An 18,192-nucleotide genomic window follows, 5' to 3' on the forward strand; every position below is an offset into this window, starting at 1 on the left:
ACGATGCATGTTGAATGTTGACGATTGAATTTATTTAATTTTCATATTTTGACTAAAACTTGTTTGTTTTGTTGAATCAAACTAAAATCTTCAAAAATTACTAAACCAAACTTGTAATGCTAATAAATGACGTAAGGGACTACGCATGCAATGAGAGAGCAAAAGTCATTCTTGGCTTGCCTTAAAGAAGCATTTTTGAAAAAGAAATAAGCACTTCATCTCCATCATTCTTATTGTGCCTGTCTGCTTTGTGCACTTCAACAACAGTCCTTCCATCAAAGTCCCCATGGAAACAAAATCCCATGAGCAGCTTCACATTTTCTTCTTTCCATATATGGCTCAAGGCCACAGCATACCTCTCATAGACATAGCCAAAATATTTGCTTCTCATGGTGTAAAATCCACCCTAATAACCACTCCTCTCAATGCACCACTTTTCTCAAAAGCAATCCAAAGCAGCAAAGAATTGGGGTTCAAAATTGAGCTTATTGTCATCAGATTCCCAACTGAAGAAGTTGGGCTGCCTCCGGGATGTGAAAGCACTAACTTGGCTACAACCAAAGAGATGAAGGAAAAGTTCTTCAGAGCTACCACCCTTCTCCGGCCACAGCTTGAGCAGATTTTGGACCAACAGCGCCCTCACTGCCTCCTTGCAGATACTTTATTTCCTTGGGCCACAGATGTTGCTGCCAAGTTTGGTATTCCAAGGCTCATATTTCATGGCACTGGTTTCTTCCCTTTATGTGCTTCACTTAGTGTGATATTGTATGAGCCTCACTTGAAGGTTTCATCTGATTCAGAAGTTTTTACTCTTCCTAATTTCCCAGTTGAGATCAAGCTGACAGGAAGCCAAATACCGGCTTTTCTCAAGAAAAAGGTTGAAACAGAATTCACCAAGTTGTTTGAAGCATCCAAAGCCTGTGAGGAAAGGAGCTATGGGGTTATTGTTAACAGCTTCTATGAACTTGAACCAGTTTATGCAGATCATTATAGGAAGGTGTTTGGGAGGAAGGCATGGCATATAGGCCCGGTTTCGTTATGTAACAAGGCAGCCTTGGATAAAGCAGAGATGAGGGGAATGGAAGCCTCCCTTGATGAACATGAGTGCTTGAATTGGCTTAATTCTAAGAAACCCAATTCAGTTGTTTACATATGTTTTGGAAGCATGACCAATTTCAGTGATCCTCAGCTCTTTGAAATTGCATTGGGGCTTGAGGCAAGTGGGAGGGAATTCATTTGGGTTGTGAAGAAAGAAAAGAAGGAAAAGGAAGAGTGGTTGCCTGAAGGGTTTGAAAAGAGAATGGAAGGTAAGGGACTAATTATAAGAGGTTGGGCTCCACAAGTGCTGATTCTTGAGCATGAAGCAATTGGAGGCTTTGTGACTCACTGTGGGTGGAACTCTATCCTTGAAGGAGTTTCCTCTGGGGTGCCAATGATCACATGGCCCGTGTCCGCCGAACAATTTTACAATGAGAAGTTGTTGACTGAGATACTGAGAATTGGGGTTGCTGTTGGTGTTCAACAGTGGGCTACATTTGTAGATGTGAAGCAGGAAGCCAGTGTGAAGAGCGAGGCCATAAAGAAGGCTGTGACTGAAATCATGGTTGGTGATGAAGCAGAGGAAATCAGAAGCAGAGCCAAGGCGCTTCGAGAGATGGCAAGGAAGGCTGTTGAAGAAGGTGGTTCATCTTTCTCAGATTTAACTGCACTTATTGAAGAGTTGAAGTCCCTTAGAGCTTGAAGCTTTAGCCAAACAACTAACGTTTTTGTCTGTGTGTGTTTTTGTTTTTTATCATTGGGAAGGAAAAGTTTCTATTCTAAATCTTTAGCAACAGAATTGTGAGTATGATATGTTAATAGAATCCTAATGCAAAACTGGAGGCATCTATGCATCGGGAAGAAGATACAAGTCTTGGCCCTTTAAGATTCAGGTAAATAGATCATGTATGTACAAAAAAAATAAAACAAATACAAACCTCCTTGTTTTGAAGGGTACAAGGAGAGGAGATTAGATGATCACTACTCTTCTTCACAAGGAGCCAAATAAGAGAGAGAACAAAACCAAAATGTATACATTTCCAAAGGCTAGGTTCAAAACTGACAGATTAATTTATTGTAAATCATTGACTACAGAAACTGAACACATTTTTTTAAAGCCCTGTGTGTCTTTCCTCCCAAGTCCCAAAGTACTATAATATACCAAGTGTATCTCCTAGCTCTTTCAGTCAGGCCTTATCAGTTCAATCTCTTCTCCAATCATAACCATCAGTTCAATCGCTTGTTGGAATTTTATGAAGTAAGAGTGAGAGAAAAGAGAATTCAAGAAAGAATTCTAAGGTGTTTACAAGGGCATTAAAGGGTTTGAGTAAGGGTGAGAGAAAAGAAAATTAGGGTTCTTGTGAGAGCTAAGGAGGTTCTAGATTATAACCAAAGTCATTTTTACATATTAGTGAATTTCTTGGGTGGATCCCCAAAATGACAGTCACAAGGCCGAACTCCTATAAATCTTTGTGTTTTTGGGTGTTTGTGTTATTCTCTTCATGGTGTGTGTGCTTTATTCTCAAAGGGGTTTATGTGTGTACTTTATTCTCAATGAGTTTGTGTGTGTGTCGTCGTATAGTTCATCAACAACAAGGTCTTGGAGTGTTTCCGCACAACACTCTTGGCTAATCCTCACCACCTTGAGTTGCTAGATAGCTAACTTATTAGTTTAGGTTGCTAGCTTCTAGCTTAATTACAATGAGTAGGTTTAATGCCTATTTATAGATTATTGAACCCACTAGATAGGTCGGTTGTATAGCAAACTGACTTGAACATGTAATTCCAGCTAGAATATACTGTGGCTCTTGTCTGGAATTTTCTACTATTTTCATTTATGTTTGTGGCTGCCAACACTACCGTGAAGATTATAGCATTTTCTAATTGGTACTTAGGTCATAAGGGGTAAATTTAAATGCTATTCAAGCAGACACAACGATCTTTACACACTTTAAACCTTGACCAAATATACTTATGACTAGTCAACTGCTAGTCATGAAAAACCATAACCAAGAACACACACAGAGCATAACAATCTGTACCTACAAGCCTAGAAGATTACTAGTGACAACCTAGGCACTCAGAAGGACCCGTCAATCTAGGTATCCCCTGTGCTAGCAACAACTATGGTGAAAGTATGTGAAAAATCATAATCAAGTAAACAACAAATAGCAGATAATGATGACAAGTCAACCACAAGAACACAAACTCAGAACTGCATGAACATCATGCGATAACTAGTCAACTATCAAGAACACAAACCCATAAAGTAACGAAGCTGTAAACCATAAATTGTTCACCCAGAAACCCACCACTGGGAAAAATTAAAAACTGGGGGTCATCAACCGACCAGGCAATCTACTAAGCAAAGAAGATTCTTACAAAGAAACACAAGCAAGCTCAAGAAATCCTAGATCTACTTAGGAAGATAAGCTATACCTCCATTGTGCAATTGTCTTCTCCAACTTAGCAAAACTAGCAGCTTAGTTCTTCATGGCAATGATAACTCCTTCTTCAGCTTTTCATCCCATGGCACCAGCTAGCCAGCTCAAACTCAGACATAAACCAAAATTTGGATTCAAGGAAAAAATAACCAATTTCTTCAAGAAACCATACTCTTGAAGAAATCAATCTTGAATCTAACTTAGATGTATATGAGAATGTGTTTGTTCTAGCTAGATGTAGAGTTTATATTTCAAAAGCAGTTTTCAAAAAATCAATTTAGAAAACTCACAGATGAAAGTGGTGGTTTTCTCTTGAGGAAGAACAGAGAGCAAAAGAATAGGAAAAACCTTTTCAAAACCTCACCTCAAAGTTGACGGCTGCCAAATGAGGAATCATTTGGCTTTTACCCAAAAATTCATAGGTTAGAAAAGTACACATGGCTGCTGAGAAAATTTGCAGAATAGGACAAAAAGGTTTGTTAGGATCCAACTGAAAACCAGTGAGCTGGAAATCTTACTGATACAAGGGATGACTAGTCATACGAAAACAAGATGACTAGTCATAATCTTAAGAAATCTAATGAATGCAATAGGATGCAATGCACAAATTACTTTTGCCAATATGATTGATCTTCCATAAGATAGCAGCCAGATAATAAGAACACTTAGAGAAACTATTCTTAATCTAAACTTGAGTTTGGGTGATTACAATGTATGTCCTATTACAATATTGTCAAGAGAAGACAAAATAAAAACTCAAATTGCATACACTTAACACATTTTCTTCAAGCTTCTAGATTTTTCCATATTTCTCATTATTTTCAACAAGGAGATTGGATTATCACTTTTTTTTTCTTCATTAGGAGCCTAATAAAGTATCCATTTTCCAAAGGTTAGGTTCAGAATTGAACGACTGTAAACTCTTGACCACACAAACTGAACACATTTTCTAATCCGTGTGCCTTTCCTCCCAAGTCCCGAAGTACTATATAATGTACCAAGTGTATCAACTAGCTCTTTCAGTGAAGCCTTATCTCAGTTCAATCTCTTCTCCAATCATAACCATCATTTGGATAATATGGATATCAAAGCCAAGCAATCTCACATTTTTTTATTCCCTTATATGGCACCTGGCCACATGATACCAACCATAGCCATGGCCAAACTATTTGCTTCAAGAGGCATCAAAACAACCATAATTTCTACTCCTAAAAACGTTGCCGCCTTCTCCAAAACAATTGAAAGAAGCAAGGCTTTGGGTTTCGAGATCGGAGTTCTTCTTCTCAAATTCCCTTCTGTAGAGGTTGGATTGCCAGAAGGCTGTGAGTGTGGTCACATGGTTGAAACACTGGAAGAGCTCCAGAAGTTCTTGAAGGCCACCTCCTTACTTGATCAACAACTTGAGAAGCTCCTTGAAGAACACCAACCCAACTGCCTTGTGGCTGATAATTGCTTTCCATGGACAACTGATCTTGCTGCCAAATTTGGAATTCCAAGGCTTGTTTTCCATGGAATAAATTTCATCTCCTTATGTATTTCACAGCATTTGATCAAGATGGACTTTTCAACATTATTGAAGTCTGATTCTGAGCCTCTAGTAATTCCTGATTTACCAGATGAGATCAAGCTTGCAGGAACCCAGATACCAAATTTCCTCAAACAAGAAACCGAGTTGAGAAAATTTTTAGAATCGACAGCAGAAACAGAGAGGAGGAGTTATGGGGTGGTTGTTAACAGCTTCTATGAGCTTGAGCCAGTCTATGCTGACCATTATAGGAAGTTCTTGGGAATCAAGGCTTGGCATATTGGTCCCACATTTTTATGCAATAAGGACACTTATGCCTCCCTAGATGAACATGAATGTTTGAAGTGGCTAAATTCCAAGACACCCAATTCAGTAGTTTATGTGAGCTTTGGAAGTGTGATTAAATTTGATGATGCTCAGCTCCTTGAAATTGCACTGGGTCTTGACGCTTCTGGGCAGCAGTTCATTTGGGTTGTCAAGAAAGAAAAGAGTGATGAAGAAAATAAAGAGGACTGGTTGCCTGAAGGGTTTGAGAAGAGAGTGGAAGGCAGAGGACTTGTTATAAGAGGGTGGGCTCCACAGGTGCCAATTCTTGAACACCAAGCAGTTGGAGGCTTTGTGACTCATTGTGGATGGAACTCAGTGATTGAAGCAGTGTCTGCTGGGGTGCCAATGGCCACTTGGCCAGCTTTTTCTGATCAGTTTTATAATGAAAAGTTGGTGACTCAAATACTTGGGATTGGAATTGGGGTAGGTGTTCAAAAATGGGAAAGATTTGGAGGGGAAAAAGTGGGGAAGAGAAACATAGAGAAGGTAGTGACACAGATTATGGTGGGGGAGAAAGCAGAGGAAATGAGAAGCAGAGCCAAGAGGCTTGGGGAAATGGCAAGAAAGAGTGTGGAGGAAGGTGGATCATCTTACAAGGATTTGAATGCCTTGATTCAAGAATTGGGACTCCATAGCACTGCTCCTAACTAAGTACTAATTAAACCTAGTATGTATAATATGTTTCTGATCATCTTCAATAATGACATATGGTGTTTGTAATTTAAATTTTCTCCAAACATGTATATCTTTTAAACTAAATAAGTATGAGTTTACAAGTGCCAAATGCTTCTAAACAGATCTAGGGAGCGTTGGGGACATCTTCTAGTTTGTGAGACTATTGTATAATTAATCATAAAATTTTGAGTTCTTACATCATCACTAATATTTTTCACCATTGTTGTCCTCGTTAGCACACTACCTCTATTAGCATTCTACAATGCATCATCTAACAAATAAAATAGTCATTTTCTCAATGGTTGTGTGTCGTTTGTGTGAGGAGAGAGGGGAAGAAATGAGGGAGGTGAGAATGATAAGGTTCAACTGACTTGGGCACAATGAATATCATTATTACCACCATAAGTTTATTCATTGCTTCATTGCTGTAAGGCCCAAGCTTCAGTGATCACAGTTTGCTGGAGCAAGGAGAGAACAAATTTATTTTATAACTTAAACTTCTTTGGATGGATTGCTTTCATAAAGTAGCTTTTGGGCATATAGAGTTAATACAAACTATAATTGTTTTGTAAATTCTGAGGATATTTGTTACAACCATTTAGTCCAGTGATACTTCTCTTTACTTTATAGAAGAGGTTCCAAATTCAACTTTTGGGGGTGAAAGTTCTACATTTGTTTGTGGTTGGACCAATTTGGTATTGCAGTCCTACATAGAGAAATTTTTTGCTCTTTAACACCGTTACGTGTTGTTAGCAATTCATCAATATTATCATACGAATTTCAACACATGAATTAGTAACACTAAATGACGGCGTTATCGTAACGCTAAAAAGAATTCATCTGGACGATCATTTGAATTTTTTTTGTTAATGTAACAATAACTTTCTTTTTATCAAAGCCAATCACATCAAATATGTCACATGAGCTAAAAAAATTTATGAATATTTACAGGTTTACAATACTGATTTCTTATTGCGTCAAAGGGGCAAAGGATTAGTATTCTTTTCCTCAGCTTTTGTTTTTTTGTTTTTTTTTTCGTGTTTTTTTAATATTATACAGCCCTTTTACATTTGCCTCTGAACCGCGACATTTTATTTCTTTAGAAACAGCTCATGATTTATACAGCCCTATATAATACACATAAGCCAAAATATATATATCCCTTGAGAAATCCCCCTCCCCTATAGTTTAGCTCAAAAAAAAAAAAGTATATATTCCAATTAGGACTGAGGAGGGGCAATTCTATGGAGCACCAATTCTTGAATCAAGGCATTCAAATCCTTGTAAGATGATCCACCTTCCTCCACACTCTTTCTTGCCATTTCCCCAAGCAACTTGGCTCTGCTTCTCATTTCCTCTGCCTCTTCACCAACCATAACCTCTGTCACAGCCTTCTCTATATTTACCTTCTTCACTCTATCCCCTCCAAACCTAGCCCATTTTTTAGCACCCTCAACCACTCTAACCCCAATTCCAAGTATTTCAGTCACCAATTTTTCGTTGTAAAACTGATCGGCGAACGCAGGCCACGTGGCCATTGGCACACCGGCAGTCACTGCTTCCATGGTGGAGTTCCATCCACAATGAGTCACAAAGCCTCCTGTTGCTTGGTGCTCAAGAATTGGCACCTGTGGAGCCCATCCTCTTATAACAAGTCCTCTGCCTTCAACTCTGTCCTCAAACCCTTCAGGCAACCAGTCTTCTTTATTTTCTTGATCACTCTTTTCTTTTTTCACTACCCAAATGAATTGCTGCCCTGAAGCCTCAAGACCCAATGCAATCTCAAGGAGCTGAGCATCATCAAACTTCACCACACTTCCAAAGCTCACATAAATTACTGAATTGGGTTCCTTAGAACTTAGCCACTTCAAGCATTCATGTTCATCTAAGGACGCTTTGGGTCCTCTGTTTGCCTTATCTTCAATCTCCTTATTGCATAAAAAAGTAGGTCCAATATGCCAAGCCTTGATTCCCAAAAAGTCCCTGTAATGGTCAGCATAAGCTGGTTCAAGCTCATAGAAGCTGTTAACAAGAACCCCATGGCTCTTCCACTCAGATTCTGCAGCTGCTTTGGCAAAACTTCCCAACTCAGATTCTTGTTTCATGAAATCTGGTATTTGGTTTCCTGCAAGCTTGTGCTCATGTGGTAAGTTGGGAATGACAAGAGGTTCAGAATCAGACACTATGGAAAGGTCCATTTTCATCAAATGGTGTGAAACACATAAAGAGATGAAATTCGTGCCATGGAAAACAAGCCTTGGAATTCCAAATTTAGCAGCAACATCAGTTGCCCATGGGAAAAATATGTCAGCCACAAGGCAATTGGGTTGGTGATCTTTGAGGAGCTGCTCAAGTTGTTGATCAAGCAAAGTTGTGGCCTTCAAGAATTTTTGGAGCTCTTCCTGTGTTTCTACCATGTGAGCACTCTCACACCCTTCTGGCAACCCAACCTCCACAACTGGGAATTTGAGAGCAATAACTCCGATTTCGAAACCCGAAAGTTTGCTTCTTTCAATTGCTTTGGAGAAGAGGGACAAATTATGAGGAGTAGAAATTATGGTTGTTTTGATGCCTTTGGAAGCAAATAGTTTGGCCATGTCTATGGTTGGTATCATGTGGCCATGACTCATATAGGGAAAGAAGAAAATGTGAGGCTGGATGGTTTTTTGATCCATTTAAAGTTGCAAGAGACTTGTGATTATGGAGAAGAAGATGGTGAAGCTGAGAAAGTAATGAAACTGCTAATCAGTCGAGGCTTGACTGAAAGAACTGGTTGATAGAGTTGGTATATAACGGTACATTTGACTTGGGAAGCAAGGCTCATGGAGCTTTAAAAATTGTGTTTGGCTTGTTATTTCCATGGGATACAATTAGTTTAATCAGTCAATTATGAACAAAATCTTTGAATTTTAGTGCGATAAGGAATCAATTTTTTAAACGAAAGTTTGGGGAACAAGACATTGACTTACTTAAAATCTAATTTTGTCATCTAGGGAGAAATCATATTTTGACTAACGAAACCTGCACTTGATTCTGACGTGCTAGTTTATGATAATAATTTTGTAGGAAAATGATGAAAAGTACCCATACTTTGGACATGTTAAAGGGAATTATTATTATTTAAGCCTCGAGAGCACCTCTTGTCATTGACTCTGCACTTGGTTGAAATAGCTAAGGGAATTATTATTATTTAAATTCTAAGAATATTCAGTTGTCCCAAATTTGTTTTTGGAGGTTTTAACCTTTTAAATACTGTCAATTTTCTGGAAATTTCCTGACTCCGCCACGATTTTTCATTAACATATCATGTGTTTGTTTCGCATATACTAATGATAACGCATGTGACTGGTTGAAAACTTGCCAAGTGGTGAAAACTAGAAGAAACACATCATAACTCCTAGCTATGCATATAGCTCCATCATAGTTAATGATATCCACTAGAACTGTTGGGTCTTAGAGTTCAAGTCTTCAAGACAACCATGGGAACCAAAAACCATCAGCTTCGTATTGCTCTCTTCCCTTTCATGGCTCAAGGCCACATAATCCCATTCATAGACATGGCCAAACTGTTTGTTTCCAGAGGTCTCAAAGCAACAATAATCACCACCCCTCTAGATGCACCCTTCATCCACAAGAAAATTGAAAATTCAACTTCCCCGGTTCATATTTTCACAATCGATTTACCTACTTTAGAGGTTGGATTGCCAGAAAATTGCCAGAGCTTGCATTTGGCCACTTCCCCTGAAATGCAAAGAAAGTTTTTCAAAGCTGCAGGCTTGCTTGAGCCTCAGCTTGAGCAGTTCTTGCAGCAAAATAGACCCAATTGCCTTGTGGCTGACATGTTCTTTCCTTGGGCTACAGATGTGGCTTCTAAGTTTGGAATTCCAACGCTCATATTCCATGGAACCAGTGGTTTCTCCTTATGTGCTACACTCTGTATGTTTTTGTATAAGCCTCACTTACAGGTGTCATCTGATTCAGAAACCATTTTTATTCCTAATTTCCCAGATAAGATTGAGCTGACAAGAAAGAAGCTGCCTGATTTTATTAGAGATGGAGTTGAAAATGAATTTTCAAGATTGTATGATGAAGGTAAGAAAGCTGAGGAGAGGAGCTATGGGGTTCTTGTTAACAGCTTTTATGAGCTTGAACCTGCGTATGCTGATCATTACACAAATGTTCTGGGTATCAAGGCTTGGCATATAGGCCCCCTTTGGATATGCAATGAGGGGGCAAAAGAAGACAAAGTCTCTATTGATGAACAACATGAGTGCATAAAGTGGCTTGATTCAAAGAAACCCAACTCAGTTGTTTATGTCTGTTTTGGAAGCTTGTCCAATTTTGTTGATGCCCAGCTGCTTGAGATTGCAAAGGCTCTTGAATCTTCAGGGCAGCAATTCATTTGGGTTGTCAAGAAACAGAACAATGATCAAGAAAACCAACAAGATTGGTTGCCTGAAGGATTTGAAAAGAGAATTGAAGGGAAGGGGCTGATTATAAGAGGGTGGGCTCCCCAAGTGAAGATTCTCTCACATGAAGCAGTTGGGGGATTTGTGACACATTGTGGGTGGAACTCAACACTTGAAGCAGTTTGTGCTGGTGTGCCTATGGCCACATGGCCTGTGTTTGCAGAGCAGTTTTACAATGAGAAGCTGATCACACAAGTGCTTAGGATTGGGGTTGGTGTTGGAGCCAAAGAGTGGAGTAGAGTGGCAGTGGAGAGTGTGAAGAGTGATGCCATAGAGAAGGCTGTGACAAGGACCATGGTGGGTGAGGAAGCAGAGGAAATGAGGAACAGAGCCAGGGGTTATGCAGAGATGGCAAGGAGGGCTGTTGAAGTAGGGGGATCATCTCACGCAAATTTGAATGCTTTGATTGAAGAGTTAAGGTCTCATGACATTGCTCATGAGTAAAGATATGATAGACTTGGTTTGAGTTGTTCCTTTCTAGGTTTGTAGTTTTTCTTTTTGTGTATTTGGCTTGTTTATTGTTCGCTTGCCTATTTCGCTTTTAATGAAATCAGATTTCCGAAAACAAAAAAAAAGAGTAAAGATATCATAGAGGAACAATTTAAAAATAGCAAATTAGCAATTGTGTGTATCTTAAATTCTTTGCAGTCAAGTGTTTGGAATCAAACTTATACTTATATTTGGTTTGTTATTGTCAATTATGAAGTAAATTATGTGATCAGAGAAATGAACGTTGTGACAGAAAGGTGGTATGGCAAGTTTTAGTCTTTCCAAGTTTGTTGTGAAACAGATCCTTTCCATCCTGTGTGTGGTCTTGGACGAGAAGATCAGGAGATCAAGCGGCGGACCATTTAGCGTCGCTGGCACTATCGACGAATCGAGGAGGAGCTCGGAGACCTGGGAAACCAGACCACCCACCTCACTAGTGCATGTTCTTAACAAAGATGGGCTCCCCTGCCCACCCGGGAATTCATAATTTGTTTGGCTGGTTTGGGGGCGTTTTGACTTTCCTTATGGGATTGTCGCACCTTGTTTTCCTACGGTTACGTTTTTCACCAGTTGCTTTTCTGGGTTTATTTGACTGTTAGTGCGTGTTTGTAAGTGCTTGTTTGGTGTGCACTGAGAGCTTTATTGCATTGTATTTGCTTTCTCGTTGTAAGATCTCTTTGTACAATGAAAAGCGCAAGTTTCTGACGAAAAAGTTCGTTGTGAAACTTGAGCAGCTGTGGTGTCTTTTGCCCATTGCTGCATCATTCGGTCATGTAAGTTTGGGCCCCAGGCTGAAACTTTCTAACTACACAACCATCTTTAATCTGACTTTCCTGCCTTGAAATGTGGCCTACTTTGCTAACATGACAAAAACTAGTGCAATATCATATTATTTGGCTCAAATAACTCTCTAATCATATAACTCAGTGGACAATCAAACACTGTTTTTTTTCTTTTCTTTTAAAGTTGGTAATAGCATCCTAAATTTACACACTATACAAATACCAGAATTCGAATTCATAACCTTTTATGAAATAAGCATTTGTTCCAAACCACTACAATATAGTCTTAAAACAAGAAAATATGAAATCCACTAGAAAGTTTATTGATAATAAAAATGGAATGGATAACCACCCTACTTTCTTAACTAAAGTTGGTTTTAATGTACTTCAAACCCTAGAACTACATCCTAATCGGAAGCAAAATACAAAACCAACATAATTTCAAATCCCTTAAACTTAAAATATGGATTTAACTTATCAAACAACGATATTTAGCCTAAAGTCTATACGTCACGGTAAGTGAAATCCAAACATGCGCAGATTGAATTTAATTGATTCTAAATTTACACATCTCAAGTTGCTCCTTGATCATTTCGACTGACTAGTCTAAGTCTGACGCAGCACAAGTAACAAAGGTTTCAAGCGAAACCTTGAGTAACAAGAAATCTGGATTCCACCAGAAATTAAGAGGAATTCTCTTGGGATAATTGTATTAAAATCTGAGATAATGAAAAACGACAGACAAGCCTGTCTAAATACACAATTCTCAACCCTTGAACTGCCAGGGGAGTTATTACATTAAAACTGAAAAAACAAAATTAATTCGGAGACTTAACTACGTAACTCCGAAACTGAAAACAGAATTTATTCGGATAATTAACTACGAACTTTGAAAGCAGTTTTGGAAGGCCAAACGACCTCAGAATGCCAAAATCCATTTGTCACTTTCACCTCAAATTTTGAGACTAACATACATGGGATGGGAGCTGCACAAAATACAAAGATGCTAGACACATTAAAACTTCAAATTGAAAACAAAGGTAAGCTTGTAGCGCAAAGTAATTGCCATTTGCAACATTCCAATCCCGCCTAAATATCTCAATCCCAGGCCATACCCTTTCTGCCAAAATTTACATCCACTATCCATTTATGTCCAATTTCCCGCAAACTCTCTTTCTTTCTTCCTTTTATCCTTCATGTGGGATCTTGACTCACATTTTCGTATTTACCCTCTCTCCCCTCCAAGAAGGAAACAAATTTACCAAAGAATATTCTTACAATTAGACCAACAATGGTTTCATATATTGTTTATCTGGAGAAATGATTGTATTATACTGGAATACATGCATTAGTGTGTCAAAATACCGTCCACATATTATGATATGAGTGGACAAGATTCTCATTTTTATTGTATAACATCAATAAATATCCATTTATATTTTAACATTGGAATGATTTATACCATATGGCCATACTCAAGTATCACACTATAATTACTTGTTTACTTAATTCATAAGGCCTCGTATAGAATCTTGAATTAGATTGGATAAATTTTGAATTAAACGGGATTTACATTAACAATAATGTTATGTGTACCACATTTACTGATGATATTGTTAAGCATTGAAATTGTTAACAAGAAATCCACCCAGATATTTTAGTAGTCCAATTTAACCTACGAGTGCTTTCACTAAAATATCTTGGTGATTGACTTGTGTTCTTGTTAACAATTGTCTCCGGCCTTCGCCTTGTTAATGGGCCGGCCTCAAGCAAAGAACTTCTATATTCTACCCCTGAAATATTATTTTCTTGCAAAAGTGCCCCCTTGACCCTCTCTTTTTTACAAAGTACCCCCTCCAACCTCCCTTTTATGACAAGACGCCACCTCCTCAAGACCTCAACTGTACACATTGGCATTTGTGTCCCACTCAATCCCTCCGTGATTTCTCTGTCGCACTCTCTAACTTTCAGGTAATTGAAATCATGAAAGAGAAGAAGATGAAAAACAGAAAATAAAAAGTAGCCAAAAATCCCTTTGTTGTAAACTCAATCACAACCTCATCACCTCTCTCCCTTTCTCTTTCTCTCCCTAGAAATGAAGACCAACACCACAACCACCAACACAAACACAAAGCTCATCCTCCTCCACCCCTCATCAATCCACAAATCCAGCACAAATGGAGGAAGCCCTCACCGGCTATGGCTGCTCTTCTTCTTCACCTTCTTCACCCTCGCATTCACTCTCACTCTCATAAACACCACCATCCCACAAACCCTCCCCAACTCCACCCTCACGCCCACCTCTACAATCCCACTCCAGCCGCCCATCCTCGATGCTCTTCTTCACTACGCCACTTCGTCGAACACCTCGTCTACAACCCACATGTCCGCGCCAGAGGTCACCACCATATCCTCCACCCTCACCCGCCTCTGCGCACCAACCTGCAATTTCCTCATTTTTGGGCTCACCCACGAGTCCCTCCTCTACCTCGCCCTCAATCTCAACGGCCGCACCGTCTTCCTCGACGAGAGCGAGTTCTTGGTCTCCAGGTTCGAACAGTCCCATCCCCACCACACCCCCGAAGCATACGACGTGTCGTACACGACCCAGGTCAAAGATCATAAACAATTGCTCTCAACGACCAGAAGCCAAGTCAAAAACGAGTGCCGGCCGGTCCAGAATCTGCTGTTCTCGGACTGCAAGATTGGGATCAACGACTTGCCGAACCACATATACCAGGTCCCTTGGGATGTGATTTTGGTCGACGGGCCACGTGGGTACTCGCCGGCTGCGCCTGGGCGGATGGCGGCGATCTTCACCGCCGGAGTTTTGGCTCGGAGCAAAAGGGGCGGCAGAGCCACGACCCATGTGTTTGTCCACGATTTAAACAGAGAGGTTGAGAGGGTTTTTAGCGACGAGTTTCTTTGCCGGGAAAACTTGGTGGAGGCTGTGGATAGCTTGGGGCATTTTGTTGTGGAGAAAATGGAAGATCATAATAGCTTTAAATTTTGCAGAAATCCAACATCATCGCCATCGTCAAAGGGGGATGAAGATGATTAATTGAGATGGGTTTTGTAAATTATATTAATTTATGTTAATTAATACATAAGTTTTTCTTCTTCATTTTCTTTGTAACTTTTTAGTGTTCAGTTTGGTGCTTGGTCTTATCTGGTTTTTTTGGAAGAAAAGAAAGCGTGGGAAAAGAACAGAAATTTTGGATTTTCCATGAAACCGCTCCAAATCAAATTATTAATTCGCCCACTATGAAGGATAAACGCTATTAATTAGTTTGTTTTTGGGTCAAAAGTATCAATTAGCTGAGGTGACAATGACGTTTCACTACTTTAACCTCCACTAATCCCACCACCCCCAAGAAAATTCGAATTCAAAATTTTTCCAGCATTCCATTTTCTCGAGAACCAAGCAAGACGAAAAGAATATGTTGCAGGAAAAGAAACTCAAAGTGTCGGTGAACATAATCTCTTTTTTTTTTTTTTTTTTAATTTTATTTTAATTCTCGTGTGTTTTAAGATTTATGGAATTTGAGTTGATATTAGTTTATATTGGGGGCATTCGTACGCGCTGAAATCCGACATGGGATAAACGAGTGAAATGATTGGGCGACGTGCGCGAGTGCAAGCGAGAAGCTTCGGAGGATTTAGTGGGATTGTAGAGGACGAGGGACAGTCGCAGGCCTGTCTTAATAAAACTGTTTTTGTCCGGTCACGTGACTCATCGTGACTAAAGCGTACGTTACGCCTCAATTACATTTCGCGGGAAAGTGTCGGTGTGGGCGTTGTCATGCCAAAGTGCCCTGGTCTACATACAAGTTACAAACAATGTATATTTGTAAATGATATGATGTCTAATTATAGTTAGGTGATTGTAATGGCCTAACTTTCATGTGGATAAAAGTATTATTAAACTTCACAGATTTTAGTTGACAACAAGAAAATAAGTCATGGAAAAGAAGGTTATGACATAATTAAAATTCTGAATTTGACATTTGTCGATGGAGCGTCTCTTAGTATTTTATTTTATCACGTAAGATATTGTTATATTAATATTGTATGTGACATGACTAAAATTGTTGGTACGTTAGACAGTTACAAGATATGGTTTGATTTAAGCATATAAAACAGGCATGTACTAAAATTGTAATAGAATAAAAAGTATTAAAGCATTTCCAACCGAGATGTTATTGCATATTGGTACACATTTATTTGGAGACAGAGTTAAATATTGGTACACATTTAATGAGCCAAGAATTCTTGCATCTTATGGTTATGAGCTGGGGATTGCCCCACCAGGATGGTTTTATGGATCCATTTGTGTTTGGGAGTATCAAAAAAGCATGAGAGACATGGTGAAGGAGAGGCTGCCTAAGTTTACTGAAGAAGAGAAAATGATGATCAAGGGAAGTTTAGATTTTCTTGGGATGAATTATTACGTATCAAGTTATGCTAAAAATAAGCCACCATCTCCAAATGTATGCTAAAAGGATTGTGGGAAGATCAATGAATGTTGTTAGTTTCTTTTTTGGAGTGGTAGTAAAATAGGGTGTACTTAGATTATAAGGTGTACTCAATTAATTTTAGGGTTTGTTTAGCAACACTCATAAACTACTATTATAATTAAGTAGTATGGGCGCGACTATACTTCAGTTTTTTTCTAAAATTTTCTAATAAATAGTATAGCCGTGCGGCTATACTTGGTTTTAATAACTTTTTTAAATAAATAGTATGGCCGTGCGGCTATATTTTAGTTTTTTAAAAAACTTTCCTAAATCCTATGTGCTGTATCAAATACAAAATGCTTCTCTACATGTCTTTAACATATGAATGCATTCTTCTACGTATAAAATACTATAATAATTAAATAGTATAGCCACGCGGCTATACTCAAGTTTGTAAAATTGTTTATAATAAATAGTATAGCCGTGCGGCTATAGTTTATTTTTTAAAAAAAAAAATAAATATAATATAATTAAATAGTATAGCCGCGCAGATATACCCTAGTTATTTTCTAAATTTTTCTAATAAATAGTATAGCCATATTTGGGTTTATTTTTTACTTTTTGTAATAAGTAGTATAGCCATATTTGGGTTGTTGTAACATTTTTTAATAAATAGTATAGCTAGGTTCTTTATTATTATTATTATTTAAATTCCTTGAATTTTATTTATTGATAAGAGTAATTTAGAAAATGTACATTTTTTAAAAAGTAAACGTACAATACATGTATGTATGTATGTTTCATGTCTAATATACGTGTTTTTTATTATACAGAATTTTCAATTTCAAACTAAGATTTATGGGTGTAGTAGTAAGAGAGAAATCATGTACACTGAGGTAGTCTTCTTTACTCTGCCAATCACATGAGGGCTTGTGGCATATTTCTACCAATTCTCAAGCCCAAATGGCAGCACAATGAGCATACCTGATTGCAATTGTGAAGCATAGGATGCCCACCTGTGATGGAGAACAAATCCCTTTCAGTAGTAGTACTCTGAGCCTTTCTTGGACTTTAGTTGGTGAATCAAGGCCCTTCCAAAAGAAGTCATTCTCCGTTGTCACTAAAAACCAACCATCCCAACCCAATCTGTCAAGGCAACAACAGATGTGCATGAGTCCTTTAGAATCTATAAAGGTTCTTTTTTCTTTATCGAAATCTATAAATGTTCAAGCACGAGAAGAAAAAAAAAATAATGCAAAAGAGTTGAATTAGAGAGGTTGGCACTAAGAGGACACCAGCTGGGTTTTGAAAGTCTAAACAACCTGCCTCCAAATTGACCATAGATGTTATTAAGGATCAAAGTAAATCTTCCTGCATTGTTGAAAATTGGGCTCTACTTCTATTAGCCTCAAATACTTGAAAACAGCAATGCGAATGAGAGTTGATGGTTTCACAATGCATCAACGGTTTGCAATCATTCACGAACGCATAAACAATTAATATTGACATAATTCTATTGGGTATGTATGAATTGTAGAAAATTGGGCTCTACTTCTATATAGCCTCAAATACTTGAAACGAGCAATGCAAATAAGCTTATGATCTCGCAATGCATCAATAAATCATAATTACTCACAATCTCATAAACAATTTATACTAACATGATTCTATTGGCAACATTTAGTTGATTTTATGGAGCACACTGCAAGTCTACTAAGCCTGATATGACATACAGCAAGAATTAATATAATAATAAAAGCAATATTTTCCTATAACTACAGGAAACAAATGACAAATTAGTAAATGCCCTAACAATTATCTCATGATATGTGGTATTAGGAGTAGTTATGTGGCTAAACAGTGTTCTAGATAGCGTGGTAGCTGCCGCATGTCACCCAGGTGCAAAATCAACAAAACATCTTCTTTTTTTTCTTTTTTTTTTCCAGTTGAAAGAGAGTTTGGTGGAGGTGGCAAACAATCTTGCTT

General features: G+C 38.4%; 5 protein-coding genes across 6 annotated transcripts; 4 read left to right on the forward strand and 1 right to left on the reverse strand.

The window, feature by feature from the left end:
- LOC109946305 (UDP-glucose flavonoid 3-O-glucosyltransferase 7-like) lies at positions 44 to 2,155 on the forward strand. Its single transcript, XM_020553808.1, has one exon. It carries the CDS (start codon positions 287 to 289, stop codon positions 1,739 to 1,741), a length of 1,455 nt encoding a protein of 484 aa, XP_020409397.1. The 5' UTR covers positions 44 to 286; the 3' UTR covers positions 1,742 to 2,155.
- On the forward strand, positions 4,522 to 6,172 carry LOC18768382 (UDP-glucose flavonoid 3-O-glucosyltransferase 7). The gene has a single exon (XM_007201080.2). The coding sequence runs from the start codon at positions 4,561 to 4,563 to the stop codon at positions 5,983 to 5,985; it is 1,425 nt and encodes a 474-aa protein (XP_007201142.1). The 5' UTR covers positions 4,522 to 4,560; the 3' UTR covers positions 5,986 to 6,172.
- On the reverse strand, positions 6,931 to 8,780 carry LOC18767656 (UDP-glucose flavonoid 3-O-glucosyltransferase 7). The gene has a single exon (XM_007200184.2). It carries the CDS (start codon positions 8,682 to 8,684, stop codon positions 7,230 to 7,232), a length of 1,455 nt encoding a protein of 484 aa, XP_007200246.2. The 5' UTR covers positions 8,685 to 8,780; the 3' UTR covers positions 6,931 to 7,229.
- On the forward strand, positions 9,431 to 11,679 carry LOC18768265 (UDP-glucose flavonoid 3-O-glucosyltransferase 7). 2 transcript variants are annotated; one of them, XM_007198925.2, is made up of 2 exons: positions 9,431 to 10,959; positions 11,185 to 11,679. In XM_007198925.2, the coding sequence occupies exon 1, from the start codon at positions 9,489 to 9,491 to the stop codon at positions 10,920 to 10,922; it is 1,434 nt and encodes a 477-aa protein (XP_007198987.1). In that variant the 5' UTR covers positions 9,431 to 9,488; the 3' UTR covers positions 10,923 to 10,959; positions 11,185 to 11,679. The 2 variants fall into 2 exon arrangements, with proteins under 2 accessions (XP_007198987.1, XP_020409340.1); XM_020553751.1 differs by having other exon boundaries at positions 11,269 to 11,679.
- On the forward strand, positions 13,558 to 14,976 carry LOC18766220 (protein IRX15-LIKE). Its single transcript, XM_007200354.2, has one exon. The coding sequence runs from the start codon at positions 13,845 to 13,847 to the stop codon at positions 14,808 to 14,810; it is 966 nt and encodes a 321-aa protein (XP_007200416.1). The 5' UTR covers positions 13,558 to 13,844; the 3' UTR covers positions 14,811 to 14,976.

The sequence above is a fragment of the Prunus persica genome, chromosome G8 (assembly GCF_000346465.2).
Source record: "Prunus persica cultivar Lovell chromosome G8, Prunus_persica_NCBIv2, whole genome shotgun sequence".
NCBI classification, from domain to species: Eukaryota; Viridiplantae; Streptophyta; class Magnoliopsida; order Rosales; family Rosaceae; genus Prunus; species Prunus persica.

Bases quoted from the DNA above. Each gene is read 5' to 3' on its own strand.
- LOC18768382 (XM_007201080.2), top strand. From the start codon at position 4,561: ATGGATATCAAAGCCAAGCAATCTCACATTTTTTTATTCCCTTATATG.
- LOC18767656 (XM_007200184.2), bottom strand. From the start codon at position 8,684: ATGGATCAAAAAACCATCCAGCCTCACATTTTCTTCTTTCCCTATATG.
- LOC109946305 (XM_020553808.1), top strand. From the start codon at position 287: ATGGAAACAAAATCCCATGAGCAGCTTCACATTTTCTTCTTTCCATAT.
- LOC18768265 (XM_007198925.2), top strand. From the start codon at position 9,489: ATGGGAACCAAAAACCATCAGCTTCGTATTGCTCTCTTCCCTTTCATG.
- LOC18766220 (XM_007200354.2), top strand. From the start codon at position 13,845: ATGAAGACCAACACCACAACCACCAACACAAACACAAAGCTCATCCTC.